This window comes from Acartia tonsa, chromosome 2 (genome assembly GCF_053477335.1).
Source record: "Acartia tonsa isolate MP-2025a chromosome 2, ASM5347733v1, whole genome shotgun sequence".
Lineage (NCBI taxonomy): Eukaryota > Metazoa > Arthropoda > Copepoda > Calanoida > Acartiidae > Acartia > Acartia tonsa.
Window position 1 is genome coordinate 13744734 of NC_137261.1, and position 14691 is coordinate 13759424.

The 14691-nt window shown below is 31.8% G+C and overlaps 1 protein-coding gene across 1 annotated transcript in view; it reads left to right on the top strand.

Annotated features, from left to right (window-relative positions):
- Window positions 1-14691, top strand: part of gudu (Armadillo repeat-containing protein gudu) — a 76641-nt gene that overhangs the window by 37992 nt on the left and 23958 nt on the right. Inside the window, exons 16-19 of the mRNA XM_080146730.1 lie at window positions 10120-10172; window positions 11915-11979; window positions 13921-13986; window positions 14278-14329. Coding sequence (XP_080002856.1) covers window positions 10120-10172; window positions 11915-11979; window positions 13921-13986; window positions 14278-14329 — 236 coding nt within the window. The remainder of the gene's footprint in view (window positions 1-10119; window positions 10173-11914; window positions 11980-13920; window positions 13987-14277; window positions 14330-14691) is intronic.

Genomic DNA, 14691 nt, shown 5'->3' on the forward strand with positions numbered 1-14691 from the left:
TATACTAAAAATCTGACCAATCGGATAATTAGGTCACATACAAATTTGTTGTTAAAAATGTAAAAAAATCAACATGTTTAAAATGGACGTACGGACATTCTGGTAATGATTATAGAGTTGCTACGCTTTCTAACTCGTACCTAACTATTACAGGAATCACCATGCAAAATTTGAAATCGATAGGACAATTCTAACATGCCTAAATTAACGAAAAAAGCTATTTAAAAAAGTAAAAAAAATCAACATGTTTAAAATGGACGTACGGACATTTTGGTAATGATTGTAGAGTTGCTACGCTTTCTAAATCGTACCTAACTACTAAAGGAATTACCATGCAAAATTTGAAATCGACAGGACATTTCTAACATGCCTAAATTAACGAAAAAAGCTATCCGTGACGGACGTCGCTTATTCAGTTCTGACACTAAAGAAGAGTTAATGTTCGTTTGTCCTACCGTTTCAGAGCTTTGCTTTTATGCATCCTTATTAAGGTTGTTTTAATGAAACAATGATGTATATTGTTACAACTACGTATAAATGTAATTGTTCATCCTTGTTATTATGAAGTACATTTATGCAAAACGAAAATGTTGTATATTAAATTTATACAAATAAAAACATATTTCAAAAATGATTTTCAGAAAACCTATTTCATGTGTTTTGTCGCATTAGAAAACACAATTTTAAATCAAATTGAAAACTTTAAATTTTATATTTTTGTGCAAACATTCTGTATTACAAATTTTAAAACAAACAATGAAATGTTTAAGAATTTTTTTTATCACCTTATATATATATACTAGCGGCTACGCCCCTAGAATACGCTAGTGGCACTAAAAGTGGAGAAGTTGACTCCCCCTTTTTCATCTTAAGTATTAAGAAGAAAAAAACTATTTTTTGGGGGTGGGGGTAATTATTATATATTGCTAAAAATCAAACAAATTATCTTTTAGACTTGGAATTATAGTGTGTCTTATATTACCATGTATCATATTATTTCTCGTATTCATTCGAATCCGGTGGATAGGAACCGGTTGTCATCCATACGAAAAAACTATGTCTAGCATCGAATTATATCCAGCTTTCTACGAATATAAAAATGTACAATCATAAGATTAAAACCAGTTTTTTTAGCCCCGAGGTGCCGAAGGCACGGGCTATATTCTATATCCGCGGAAAGCTGTTTATAATATGATGCGAGAAATAACTATTAAATGATTTTATGATAACAAAAATATTTCTTATAAACATACTGAACTTGTATTAAGGATTATAGAGTTGTTACACTGCCAAGCTTATTCCCTATACTATTATCTTTATAAGGTTTTTAACCAATAAGGCATCTTTATCATTTAAATTTACGTTCAGAACCTAAAATCAAAGCTATAATCTTTAGTTATTATTAAATAACATAGAGTGATCAACACAGTTTAGTTAAACATGTTATTTTTATTTGATAAGTCCAATATACAGTGTTTCATGTTAAAAACAATCTTTAGTTGGTTATAAATAAAAAGACATGATGCTTTAATAAGCATAAATCTTATACTGTTTATTAAAAACAAAAGATTATTTTTTCCTAAAGTGGAGGTAAGTCAAGAATGAAATTTTGATATACTTAAACTGACAGCTGGATGAATTGTAAGTTTTTTATATTATTTAATCTAGTCATCTTTAACCTTCATGCAGCTTTATTCAAGGCTCGGCAGCCACAGCTTGTTGCACAATCCACGTTTGCGGCATGCCTATCTTTTTTGATAATAAAAATTGCACAGATATAAGAATGTTGAACTTAATATCTACCTGCAGAATAACATGTAGTGCATCCGCTCGTAGTCGGGGAGGTGATTGGTTCGATTCTCGGTCCGCTACTGCGTCATATTTAAAGACGTTAAAGATAGTTCCTACTACTTCTATGTCAGATACGCGACATAAATAGTTATAGTAGGGGGAATGCCTTTGTCCAAAACAGGGGCAAATCACTACCATGCACAGTTAGAACTTCTAATCAAAGGTTTGATTGTTTGATGGGTGATACCCTAGGCGATTGTGTTACACTGCTATTCAAAATGAGTATGTTCTAAGGTGACGTGGAGAGGACTTGTACCTGAAGTGTCACCAAGCCCCCTAGAGTCATCAACATATTAAATTGCAACAGTTATTTTCTACATCAAGAAAAAGAAAGTTATTTTTAAATACTTATTACGTCATCGTCAATGCCAGTTTTCTAAAAAAATAATTTAGCCACAGCCGTAGCCACTCAAGGGAATTTTTCAACATTTCTTTACATTTCTGTTTTATTCTTCAAATTTAGCGGCCACAGAGGCCTGGTTTTAATAGCTGAGAAAAATGAAAAAATATTCCAATATAATATCTAGAGTAGTGCATACATTTACATATCATAGATATTTAATGGCATTTCAATCAAGGGCGTGCTAACCACTTTTTAGTGGGGGGTTTATCGCTGGAAAGTGTCATGTGTGACGTCATAAAAATATATCTAAATCCATCTCTTTTATAGGGATTTCCTTTCCCACCGTTCATCCCTCCTTTTTATACATATTTTTATGACATCACACATGACACTTCCCAGCGCTTCGTTGGGGTTATAGAATCTAAAATTTTATCTTAATTTGTACCTAATGTTGCTATGTTATATATATAGAAATCAAACTAATGATTTTACTTAAAGGTTATACCGAAGAAGCTTATAGTGCCGAATAAAAAATACAATACAAATGACAATAATGGTAGGCCAGTTTACATTATAATTGATCAATGAAAAAATGTATACTGTCCTATAATTGGTCATTTGTATTGTATGACATCATATTTTTTAGGCAATATAAGCCGCTTCGGTTATTCCATACAAGGGTTGATTGTCTTTACCATCGTGTCATACTTTTCAGCTTCTGTAAAATAAATAAAAAAAATGCATATATTTTAAATAAAGTTTTAGTTGGATCAGCCTTTAAGCATTAGAAATATAACTAATGTGGTTTGTGGATTTTTAAGGGGGGGGGGGGGGGGCATGTTACACCATTCCCCCTCTCTGACATTTTTCTTGATTTCCATAATGCATTTCTTGAAATATTTTAGCTTTGAGCAGTTTGATAATCTTTAAAATATGAAGTATGTATATATGTATAGGATATAGTTTTATATCATAATAGAATTGTGAATTAAATTATTATTAAAAAAAATGAATAATACTTTTAGTTGAACTAGCGGCTACGCCCCCTAGAGGCCTCTAGGGACACTTCATGAGGAAGGAGTTAAATTTTATAACATTTTAGATTTAAAAGTTAATTATTTTTGGGGGAGGGGCAAATTTTCTTTTCTTTGGGCGATTTCCCTTGGAAGGGTTGTCATATCCTCCCCCCCCCCAAAAAAAAAAAGTTATAAACCTTCCAGGACCTTTAAGAAGCTACCCTGTAAAGGAGAACCATAACGGTTCAGCGGTTAGAGAGATCCTTCGGTACAAACACATACACACACACCAACACAAATATCCTGTTATTACAAGGATTCACTAGTAAAATGTAGGTTTTTTAACCAAAAAGATAAATACTCTGGAAATTCGACCTGTTATCATTTATCAGGGTTCGGAAGCCGCGCCTCAGCCGCGCATAAGCCTCAGTTTTAAACCTGCTTGTGAGAAGAAAAAGAAATTTTTGAAAAAAGGATTGTCTACTAAAGAGACAGTTTTATACATCCAGCTAAATTTTATAGTGATAAAATGACGATTTCACTGAGGCTTACACGCGGCTTACGCGCGGCTTCCGATCCCTGTCATTTATTTATACCTAAATAGAGAGCCACACGTCTTTATTTAAATCATAAGTGCATAGCCTAATTTTTTTCATATTTTTATATTTTATACCTAATAAAACCCTCTATTTTCCAAAAAAAATGTATATGAAGTTCTTTTAAATCCACAATAATATTTGTTTAGTATAGAAATACATTTAATAAACTAAGATGGCATTCAAAATTTAAATAAATTTCAAAGTATATAAAGATTTCAAAAAAATTATTATAGCTTTTCAGATTCTCATACTGGAATAGGTCACTAGGACGAACAAACATTAACACTTAGAGAATAAGGGGGGGGGGGGAGTTTTGACACATTTGCGTAAACCTGGCACCTAGGCTTTATCTTTGGACTGAGAGGATAGGTTATTAGTGATAAAATCATTCTTATATGATGAATTTAACGAAGTTTCAAGATTTTTTGGATAGGCCTCCAGGTTCCGGAGCTCCAGGCCTCCAGGTGGTCTCTGTACAGGTAAAAATGAAAAAAAACATGCATCTTTTTTAATATTATTCACATATTTGAAGAAAAAAGATGCATATTTTGTTTTATAAGTTGATTTGTAATTAAATTTTTTTTTTCATTTTTACTTGTACAGAGACCACCTGGAGGCCTGGAGCTCCGGAACCTGGAGGACTATCCAAAAAATCTTAAAACTTCGTGAAATTCATCACTAATAACCTATCCTCTCAGTCCAAAGATAAAGCCTAGGTGCCAAGTTTACGCAAATGTGTCAAAACTTCCCCCCCCCCCCCCTTATAATATATGTAAATATTTTAAATGTCAAAACAAAATTGGAGTAAATTTGTTGAAAAACTGAGTACGGACATTCTGGTAACGATTATACAGTTGCTACATTTTCTAAATAAATACTTAACTACTAAAGGAATCACCATGCAAAGTAGGGTGTCCCATAGTGTAGTGGTTAGCGCACTACGCTGTGGTTGGGAGAAACCGAGTTCAAGTCCCCACATAGACTTTGCACTTGGTTGACAAATGATGTCGCAATTTGTCAGATTATGATCATGCAACCTTCCCTAAGAAGCCCTAGGGTTGTAAGGGGGGAGATTTGTAGAGATGTGAAGTTAGGATTCTACAAATCAAGCAGCTCTAACCATGCTTGTGCATCTGAGTCCTAACTTCAGAGAATCATGGCTACAACAACAACATCCATGCAAAGTTTGAAATCAATAAGACAATTCTAACATGAATAAGTTAACAGGGAAAAAACTATATGGACGGGTGAACGGACCGACACTATTTTTAGAACAGTTTTACTTTTAATAGACACATCACTTTGAATTTATAATTCATAATTACAAATATGTTTTATAAATATGTTTTACAAGTATTACAAAGACCTGTTAGTTCCTTCATTTGCACCAGATTTTCAAGAACAAACAACATTTCATTTTTCTCTTAAACTTGGCTATTCTTGCCTTTTCTTTCACAAGCAACACAAATTGTTTTAGAGCTTTTAATGCAAAATATGGCGTGTTTGTTATTTATGAAATAATCACACTAAGAATGAATTTTATTACTAAAAAGCTTCCCAGATTTTTCATATTTTGACTTGCGGATTTTTTTATATGAATTTGTTAGGTTAAAAACACATTTTTACAGCTTTTTTTCAAGAAAAAATATACTCAAGTTCAAATGCAATTTATTCTTTAGGCTATGCACTTATGATTTAAATAAAGACGTGGCGCTCTCTATATAGGTATAAATAAATGATATCAGTTCGAATTTCCAGAGTATTCCTCTTTGTGGCTAAAAAACCTACATTTTATTAATGAACAAAACAAATCAAAATGAAGTTCCATAAGATAAAAAATAAAAACGCTTCTATATTGTCATTTGTTTTATATTTATAAGACACTTTTTAAAGGCAATTTGACTTAAGCAACGTATTTTATATATGTAAGGAAAAAGACTCCAGTATTGCTCCAAAACCGATTTATATCTGCTGGATTAGAACCAGTTCTCATCGGGGCTAAAATTATACTTTTTAATTTTAATAGTCGCGGAAATAAAGTTAGAGAATAGAGGGAGCAAGGGTACATGACTATATAGAACTATCGCAAAGACCTACCAACACAATCCCATTGCTCAAGAAATTTGACAGCTTAGACTCTAAAATGGCTGAGTTTTATACAGGGTTTTTCATTTTTAGAAACAATACCCTAACTATAAAATTTATTATGTATTTGTGTTTGTCCTTTATAGATAATGCATATATCTTAAAATTAATATATTAAAAAAACAATTTTGGCGTTGTCAAAAAATTATAAAATCGTAAAAATCTGGATAGTAATTTCATTACAAGCTGTCTTGAGTACAATTATTTCGGAAAGTGGAGATTATTTCCATTTTTTATAATAACAATATTAAAGTTCAAGTTAACAGCACTATAGATTTAATTTGTTTTTAAAAATATATTTCTTTTTTTAGGAGGCTTTTAAATCTTTATCTTAGTACTAGATAGATAACTTTCTTCCTTACAACTTTCCTAAATAGTTTAACTGTCCATAGCAATGTGAACTGAACCAGAGCGCATGTATGTGTATATGTCATATTTAGTAGCGAAGCTACTCTATAATTCACTTTGTCTATCCATCAGAAAGTCCGGATTTTTTTTCAATGAACTTGTAATTAAAATCAATCTGTATTTGCCTTTTATAAAAGAATATTACATCCCAATAAATATATGTAAATTATTTCAAATTGTAGCTCATTTATGACACTATACATGCTATACTCTGCTTTTACAGTTACAAAATGAATGTAATTATTTTAAATTCCTGAAAATAATAAAAATCTGTAAATTGCTATATACATTTTCAATATTTCCTGCAATAAATCAACTGATTTTTGAAAGACATATTTGTTAAATGTTGCTAAACTTGATATCATCATCCTTGTTAGAATGTACTATAGTATTTGAATAAAAAATGTATTATTATTTTTTGAAGCTAGCTTTTTAATAATTACGTTTAAATTCTTTTAGATTTACTGATAATTATCATATAATAATTTTTTGCTTATTTTCAAGGTCTTATTATTCTAATTATATATACATTATTATGTTTAATAAGAAAATTCCGACATTCATCTCAGGTTATTTTTTTTTAAAATTGCTATCTTTGAATTAAATATTCAAATAAAATTACACAGTACAAATAATAAAAAACAGGTTTTGCTTACAAAACTCAATCATATTAATGGAAACACTTTTGAAAAGATAGCATTGATTTTAAATGATAAATATGCTCTAAATTTTTACAAAAATTAGGCAAAACATTTATTTTTTGTCGTTGATAACAATATCTTATTCTTATACTCTTATTTACAAATAGTTTTACACTAAAATCTTTTGATTTAATTGTTTTAACTCTTGTACATTAGGTCACATGACTTTAATTAATAATAAAGCTCCCCCAAATCCTTATAACAAAATATACTGTGGTTTTGATTAATTAGTAAAGTTCCTTCAAATCTTATTCCAATGACAGCTTATGAGCTTTCTAGCAGCTAAGTGAGAAAGCAAAATTTTTATCGATAAACAACCTTCTGCAGCGTCAGGGGTCTTTGAAAAAAGAAAATGGTTTCATAGCTATTTATCACTCTATATATATTACTTTAATGTCGCGGAAACCTTCTAAGATACGATAAAATAAATAACTATTAATGAATGAAAGTAGGGAAAAGAATAAATAGATAGATCCGATTCTTTCGACTGGTTTACTATTATTCTAAAGTTTATAACTATATTGTCTTATGTAATACAGAATTAAATTTACTTATAGTTAAATTATGATAGTTTAAATTAATTACATAAAATAAATGTAAGGCAAGTGTACTGTGAAGAAATAAGAAACTTATGCCTTATATCTAACTGAATTAGAACATAATAGGAGTTGAAAAAATCACAAAACTTAAAAATCTAGAAATCGATCTAGCACCCCAACTAATATGTAAATCTTAATGAAACTTAGTGGAAATGTGTAGAATGTGAATTTATTTAATTTCTGAAAATTCAACAGCCTCTCTATACTAGGAGCCGAGAAAATCACGTTTTCCCCATAGCGTTACGGACTGACGGACAGACAAAGTGAATTATAGAGTAACTTTGCTATTAAAAATTAGAGGAATGTATCCATAATTTTAGGGGAAGCTTAAAATGGATTATAAGCAGGTGAAGGACCCGAAAAAAATAACAACTTTGGGAACATTAATTATTTTGATTGTTTTTTTCATTAAGTTGAGTTTTCAAACGTTTCAACCAATAATTTTAATCTACATATGGGGTATCATCATTGGAGATGTATAATATCAAATTATCAGCCTTATCCCTTTAGATCCTTGATTTTGATAGGTAATAAAATTACATGAATTAAGATTATAAATCCTTTGTTTCAGAATTAGAGTAAAACAATAGAGGGGGGAGGGATTTAATAACTGCATGTCTCCACCCCGAGGATCCTGTGCCAACTTTCAATCGAGTCATAGAAAATCAATTAATAGCGTCCCGAATATTAATGTATGTATATTTCAAATTCAATTATTATACATATGACAACGTTTATGTAAGTTTATAGAAGAAAAAACAATTACAATTAATCATAATGCAAAATAGAACATAAAGTCAGTCATAAGTAAATAATTGCGACTTGACACCTCATTTATGACCATTAGTCAAGTTAGAGGATTTACCCAAGCCGCTGTTTGTGTTATCTTATAAGGGAGTAAAAAAAAACCTTGGAGATATGATTGCAGTTAATTACACTGCATTAAATTAAATGTGACTTAACTGGTGTTTATTATGTGTTTCTATTGGAATTTGTTTGTATATATAGAAATGTAGTTATAAACGTAGTTACCTTGTAGTTATATATGTAGTTATTATTGTAGTTATAATGAAATTTTGTAAGTAAAACGATTGTAGAAATAATGAATGTCATTTAAAAGTTCTAAAATGTAAAAAATATGCTGATTTGTGTGTTTAGAAGAAAATTATGCTGATTGTATCATAAATAAAAAATTTTTATTGTGATATTTAGAAGGAAGCTACTCTATATTTAGATGTCTAAATTGTTTGAAGCTGTGATTTATTAGAATGGAATGTGGTGGCCGTTTAGGATACGGTAGTTTGGTTTGGAGAAGTTTACATTGCTGACATTTTTGTTAAATCATATTGACATTCCTGAAAGTTTAGGTTAGTATATGTAGTCATAAATAGATAAATGCCCTTGCCCATCATTCAATAAGCATAATCTAAAGACTTTTTTTTGGTAGACCTTTATAATTGAAAATGCTAACCCCACTACTTAGCTAGCAAAATTCTGATACTAGGTCATTGTTGTCACGTTGTTACAGAAATGAATATGTAAGTATAATTTATAACTAATGTCTAGCAGATTAAGAATTGAACGTGGTGGCCGATTAGGATACTTTATTTTAGGTTTGCAGTTGATATTGGTGACATTTGCTGTTAAATCTACTTAATAAAAAAACACCTCTGAAGTTTAAAATTATTATATGTAGTCAATTTAGATTCATGCCCCATCTCATTAAGCATAAATCTAAGGACTAATTTTTTGGAGACCTACATAAAACCTAGAAAAATGCTAACCCCTCCCTTAGCTAGCATAATTCTGATGCTAGGCCAATTTTGTTATGAATATTACAGAAGTGAGTGATGTAATTATAATTTTACAACTAATGTCTGTAGATTAAGTTATATTATAAGATTTGATGGAAAATTATTTTTTGAAGGCTAAGTTGACTATGAAATATTGCTTATTTTCTTGGGAATATGTGGCCGGTTTAGGTAAAATATTTTAAATTTGAAGAATTTTATTTTTATAAATGAAGGCGGAGATGACATAGTAGCGATTTTAATTTATGAGGATTATGAAATTTTTAAGGTGAAGTGTTGATATTGTCTAGGAAATGTGGTTGATATTGAATTGGGTTTGTAGATATTATCACTTAGATCCATTTTGAGTTGTAGTTTCTAGAAGATATGTCTTGGAATAAATATTTTTATATAACTAAAGTTGATATTTATAAGTTACATTTTTTGTGTGAAGTTACTCACACAAGTCACAAGTCACAAGTGAGTTTACTGCAGCTTTCACATTGTGCATGCGACTGTATGCTCTGAGAGCTTACACTAAACTAATACAGTCAAGTCACTTAAAAAAACAGAAAGCAATTTGCTAGCAGACAAAAAAGGTCCCAAAACAGAGGGATTCAGGTAGTTGTCTGGTTATACATCTATATTTATATATTTATTGTTTCAGAGAACGTGGTGGATTAAAACCTGTGATAAAACTAATCGCCAGCACCTCGCCAGGTTTCTAATTTTATTATACAAATCCAAAAACTCATGATAGACCAGGGCTCGGCAGCGCGTGTATAACCTCAGTTAAATCGTTATATCATAATTAAAATCATCATCATAATCCTAATATATCAGCTGGATGTCTAATCCTGTTTCTAAACAGACAACCAATTTATCAAAATTTTTTTGTCTTACTAGTGGGTTATTATTTGAGGCTTATGCACGGCTAAGGCGTTGGTGCCGAACATTAAAAAATCCTCCAAAAAATCTAATTATTGTTTTTAACCCTTACAGATCAGGCCCCAATTCCCACCTTAATAGATCGGGGGGGGGGGGTGGGGTCATATTGACCCTCCCCTCTATCTCGGCTCCTGTTACAGTTAGAGACATAAAATTTTTTTCTGGTAGTTCATGTGTTTTTTTTAGAGAAAATTACTTTTTCTAGTCATATCGGTCAGACCGCTTTTTAGCGGCCAGCCGCTAAATATTAAAACAGCTGTAGAGCAGCCAATTTTGCAGCTAGAATGACCAAATTTTAGTTATTTTTCATAACAAAAAAAATACTTTTTCTGATCATCGCCGAAAAACGGCAAATAACGGAAACCGCCATTTTCGGCGGTTACGGCGGTAAAACGGCGGTTGGCGGCGCCAATTAATTTTTTTATCTGTTTATTGTTGCTCAAGGATTTACACAAAAAAAAATTATAGGTCTCCAGCTGTAATAGAAGCCACGATTTTCATGATTTATGTCTGTAGTAAAAGCCGGACAAAAATCGGTCATAAAGTCGGTAAGGGAGCGGTCAAACGGTCATAACACCACTTTTCTAAGAAGGTCATTGATATCTAAGTATTCACCAAAAAAATTTTAGGTTTCTACCTTATACACAAAATTCATAATTTAGAAATTAAGATTTACTTAGAATTTTTTCTAAATTTCGTGCCATCTAACCGACTTTGACCGGACGCCACGACCGACACAGACCAGATATTCTTATAAGATCAACTCTTGCCGACGTATAATTACTAAACTTTAAAAGTCATGAAGTCGCAACTCTCTATCTTACCTACAAAAAAAATACATTGAAAAAACTATAAGGGGAGGGTGGGGGGGTCAATATGACCCCCCCTCCCGATCTGTAAGGGTTAAAGAGTCTCAGCATATTGTGTTAATGAAGATTGCAGTCATGGACGACAGACTGGTTATAAAGTCTCATAGAGTAGCTTTGCTCCTGAACATTTAGTTTTCAAGTAGACATCCAGATTACTTTACAAATTATTGGATCCTGTAATGTAGTATTATTGTAAGGAGATTAAATTCAGAAATTTAAGTGGGTTCATCTCAAATTTTACTTACTTTATAAAAGCTATGTCTCCAAAGCGTTGCCAAATCACCTTAAGAATCATAATTTTAAATAAGAAATGCAAAATTCATTATATGCAGTGGTAGACATAGATTCAAAAAATTTGAATATTTTTAGTTCCTATAAAAAAAAATACGTCATTCCATGCAAATGACCAATGCTAGGCCCAAATACAAACTAAATTATCAATTGCAGGCCAGTATACATTTTAGATGACCATTAATAGGCTATTATGACGTCATTTTATAGACACAATAATAAGCTTCTCAACTTTTGTAGCTGATATATATCACAGGCAAAATTTGAATTATGTTTATGTAAGAAAAATAAGATGTGTTTTGATATGTGCCAATTTATTTTTGGGCGATTTTTAAGTATAGTCTTTTAATGTAGGATTACTGGTAAATGTTGCTGCTTGTATTGGAGAAATGGCCAGAGACGTTGAAAGCATAGAACAGGTTACAGAATTTTATCTTGAAATTTATCTTGGTAGTACTAGCGGCTACGTCCCTAGAGGAGTCTATGAGATGGTAAGGCGGAGGGGGGGGGGGGGGGGGGGCGGAGTTGACCAAGTTGGATTTTAGTTTAAATAAAAAAGTAAAAAAGTGGTGGTGTTTAATTTTTCCTTAGGGCAAATTTCTCTTGGGAAGTGTTATAGAGTAGCTGCTACTATAAACACATATCTCTCTTTCTTGACAGCTGTGTAGGATATACCCTAGTTATAGAGTAGCTGCTACTAGAGACACATATCTCTCTTTCTTGGCAGCTGTGTAGGATATACCCTAGTTATAGAGTAGCTGCTACTATGAACACATATATCTATATCTTGACAGCTGTGTAGGATATACCCTAGTTATAGAGTAGCTGCTACTATGAACACATACCTCTCTTTCTTGACAGCTGTGTAGGATATACCCCAGTTATAGAGTAGCTGCTACTATGAACACATATATCTCTTTCTTGACAGCTGTGTAGGATATACCCCAGTTATAGAGTAGCTGCTACTATGAACACATATATCTCTTTCTTGACAGCTGTGTAGGATATACCCCAGTTATAGAGTAGCTGCTACTATGAACACATATCTTTCTTTCTTGGCAGCTGTGTAGGATATACCCCAGTTATAGAGTAGCTGCTACTATGAACACATATCTTTCTTTCTTGGCAGCTGTGTAGGATATACCCTAGTTATAGAGTAGCTGCTACTATGAACACATATCTTTCTTTCTTGACAGCTGTGTAGGATATACCCTAGTTATAGAGTAGCTGCTACTATGAACACATATCTCTCTTTCTTGACAGTTGTGTAGGATATACCCTAGTTATAGAGTAGCTGCTACTATGAAAACATAACTCTCTTTCTTGGCAGAGCCCGAGCTATTGAATTAACTTTTTCATTTACAATAGTATAAGCTTTCATGGACTTGGGATGGGTAATTAATTAATAAAAAACATATTATTAGGCAGTTATGTTCTAAAATATCGCAGCAATAAAAAATGCCGAAAAGAGCTAGATAAAATAAGCAGCAATTAGTGCCTAATAATGAATAGCGTCAAACAATACAAATGACCAATGAAGGGCCACTTTACATTTATATGGACCAATGTTAAAATATATCCTGGCCTATCATTGGTCATTAGTTAATGCATGACGTCATTTAGGCACCATTTGCTGTCATTACTTAAAGAGATAAAAAACGTCTTTGTAGAGAGAGAGAGGGGACATTAGGCTGTTTATTACACTAGTCCCCAAAGTTTATAATAACGTTTCTTATTCGTAGGCTTAACAACTATAGTAAATTTTGGTTGGCTGGTTCATTTAGTTAGAACCACTAATTGTGATCTATAGAAAGGGTAATTTTGTTTATCTTCATTGCGGATTTACATCAATTTATTTGCTTTTGTCTTATCCCTTTAGATCCCTGCATCTTGGTCCGTCCGATGTCCCTGTTGAAGCTTGCAATCTTATGACTGCAAAACATACATAAATCTGCACATGCATTGTGTGCTCCTTCATGTACAACAAATGAGAATTATTTACATGCATACATACATGATAATAAGGACAGAGAGAGAGAGAGTGAGGGGACAATGGGCTGTTTATTACACTAGTCCCCAAAGTTTCATCTGATTTTTGGTATACTGATTCCTATTTCAACAAGGTACAATATCATAGGCGACACATCTCTATAAACAAGTCTTAAAAATGTAAGTTTTTCCTTGAATATTATCTTGTATTTAAGTAGTTTTTCAACAGATTTACTAACAATTTTGCTTATATTTATGCATTAATATTATGCTTCTTCAGCTATGAAACTCTAAAAGTGTTAATGTTCGTTTGTCCTACAGTTTCAGAACTTCGCTTTTATGGATGTTGTCATCCTTGTTTAATTTTATAGATCCGACATCTTGATGGTGTAAGATTGCTATGGTCTCTACTCAAAAATCCAAACGAATCTGTACAGGTAAATTATAGGAGATACGGAAAGTGTCATGTATGACGTTATAAAAATACGTCTAAAAGGAAGAATAAGGAATAGAAGTGTGAAAGGAAAATACTAAAACTCGTAACATTAATAACCCCGACTTTCGGCCCCTTGGATCTAACAAACATGCTTTTATCTTATAAATTTTCAGTTTAACATCCTTATAATACGGTAAATAACTGTTAAGATAAGTTAGCTCAGATTAAACAAGATTATTCTTTAAATAAAAGTGCAGCTACTCTATAGCTTATTCATATACATACATTCTAGGCTGCAGCTGCTTGGTCTCTCTCCCCCTGTATCAGAAATGCAGAAAACTCAGGTTCACAAATTTCATTTGCATAAACTTTAAACCAGTTTGATGATAACTTTGTTAGAGAATAAACAGAATTTAATATCTGATGATTTGATGAAACTATGTTGTATACAAAATATAAACGGTGTGCATTCACTTCCGTGATTGACAACATTGCCAAGAAAAGCACATGATACAATTTATTTTTCCCATAAAGAAGGCAAAACGTATAATATTAGTTTAACATCTTTGGCACTGGATACTGGATAGCCACGCTGGGTTATGCATAGAAAATAAACTATCCCGCAATATATTGCAAATTTAAATGTGAAATGTTTATATGCGGAATTGATGAAACACTTACATAAACATATGCACAGTAACTTTAT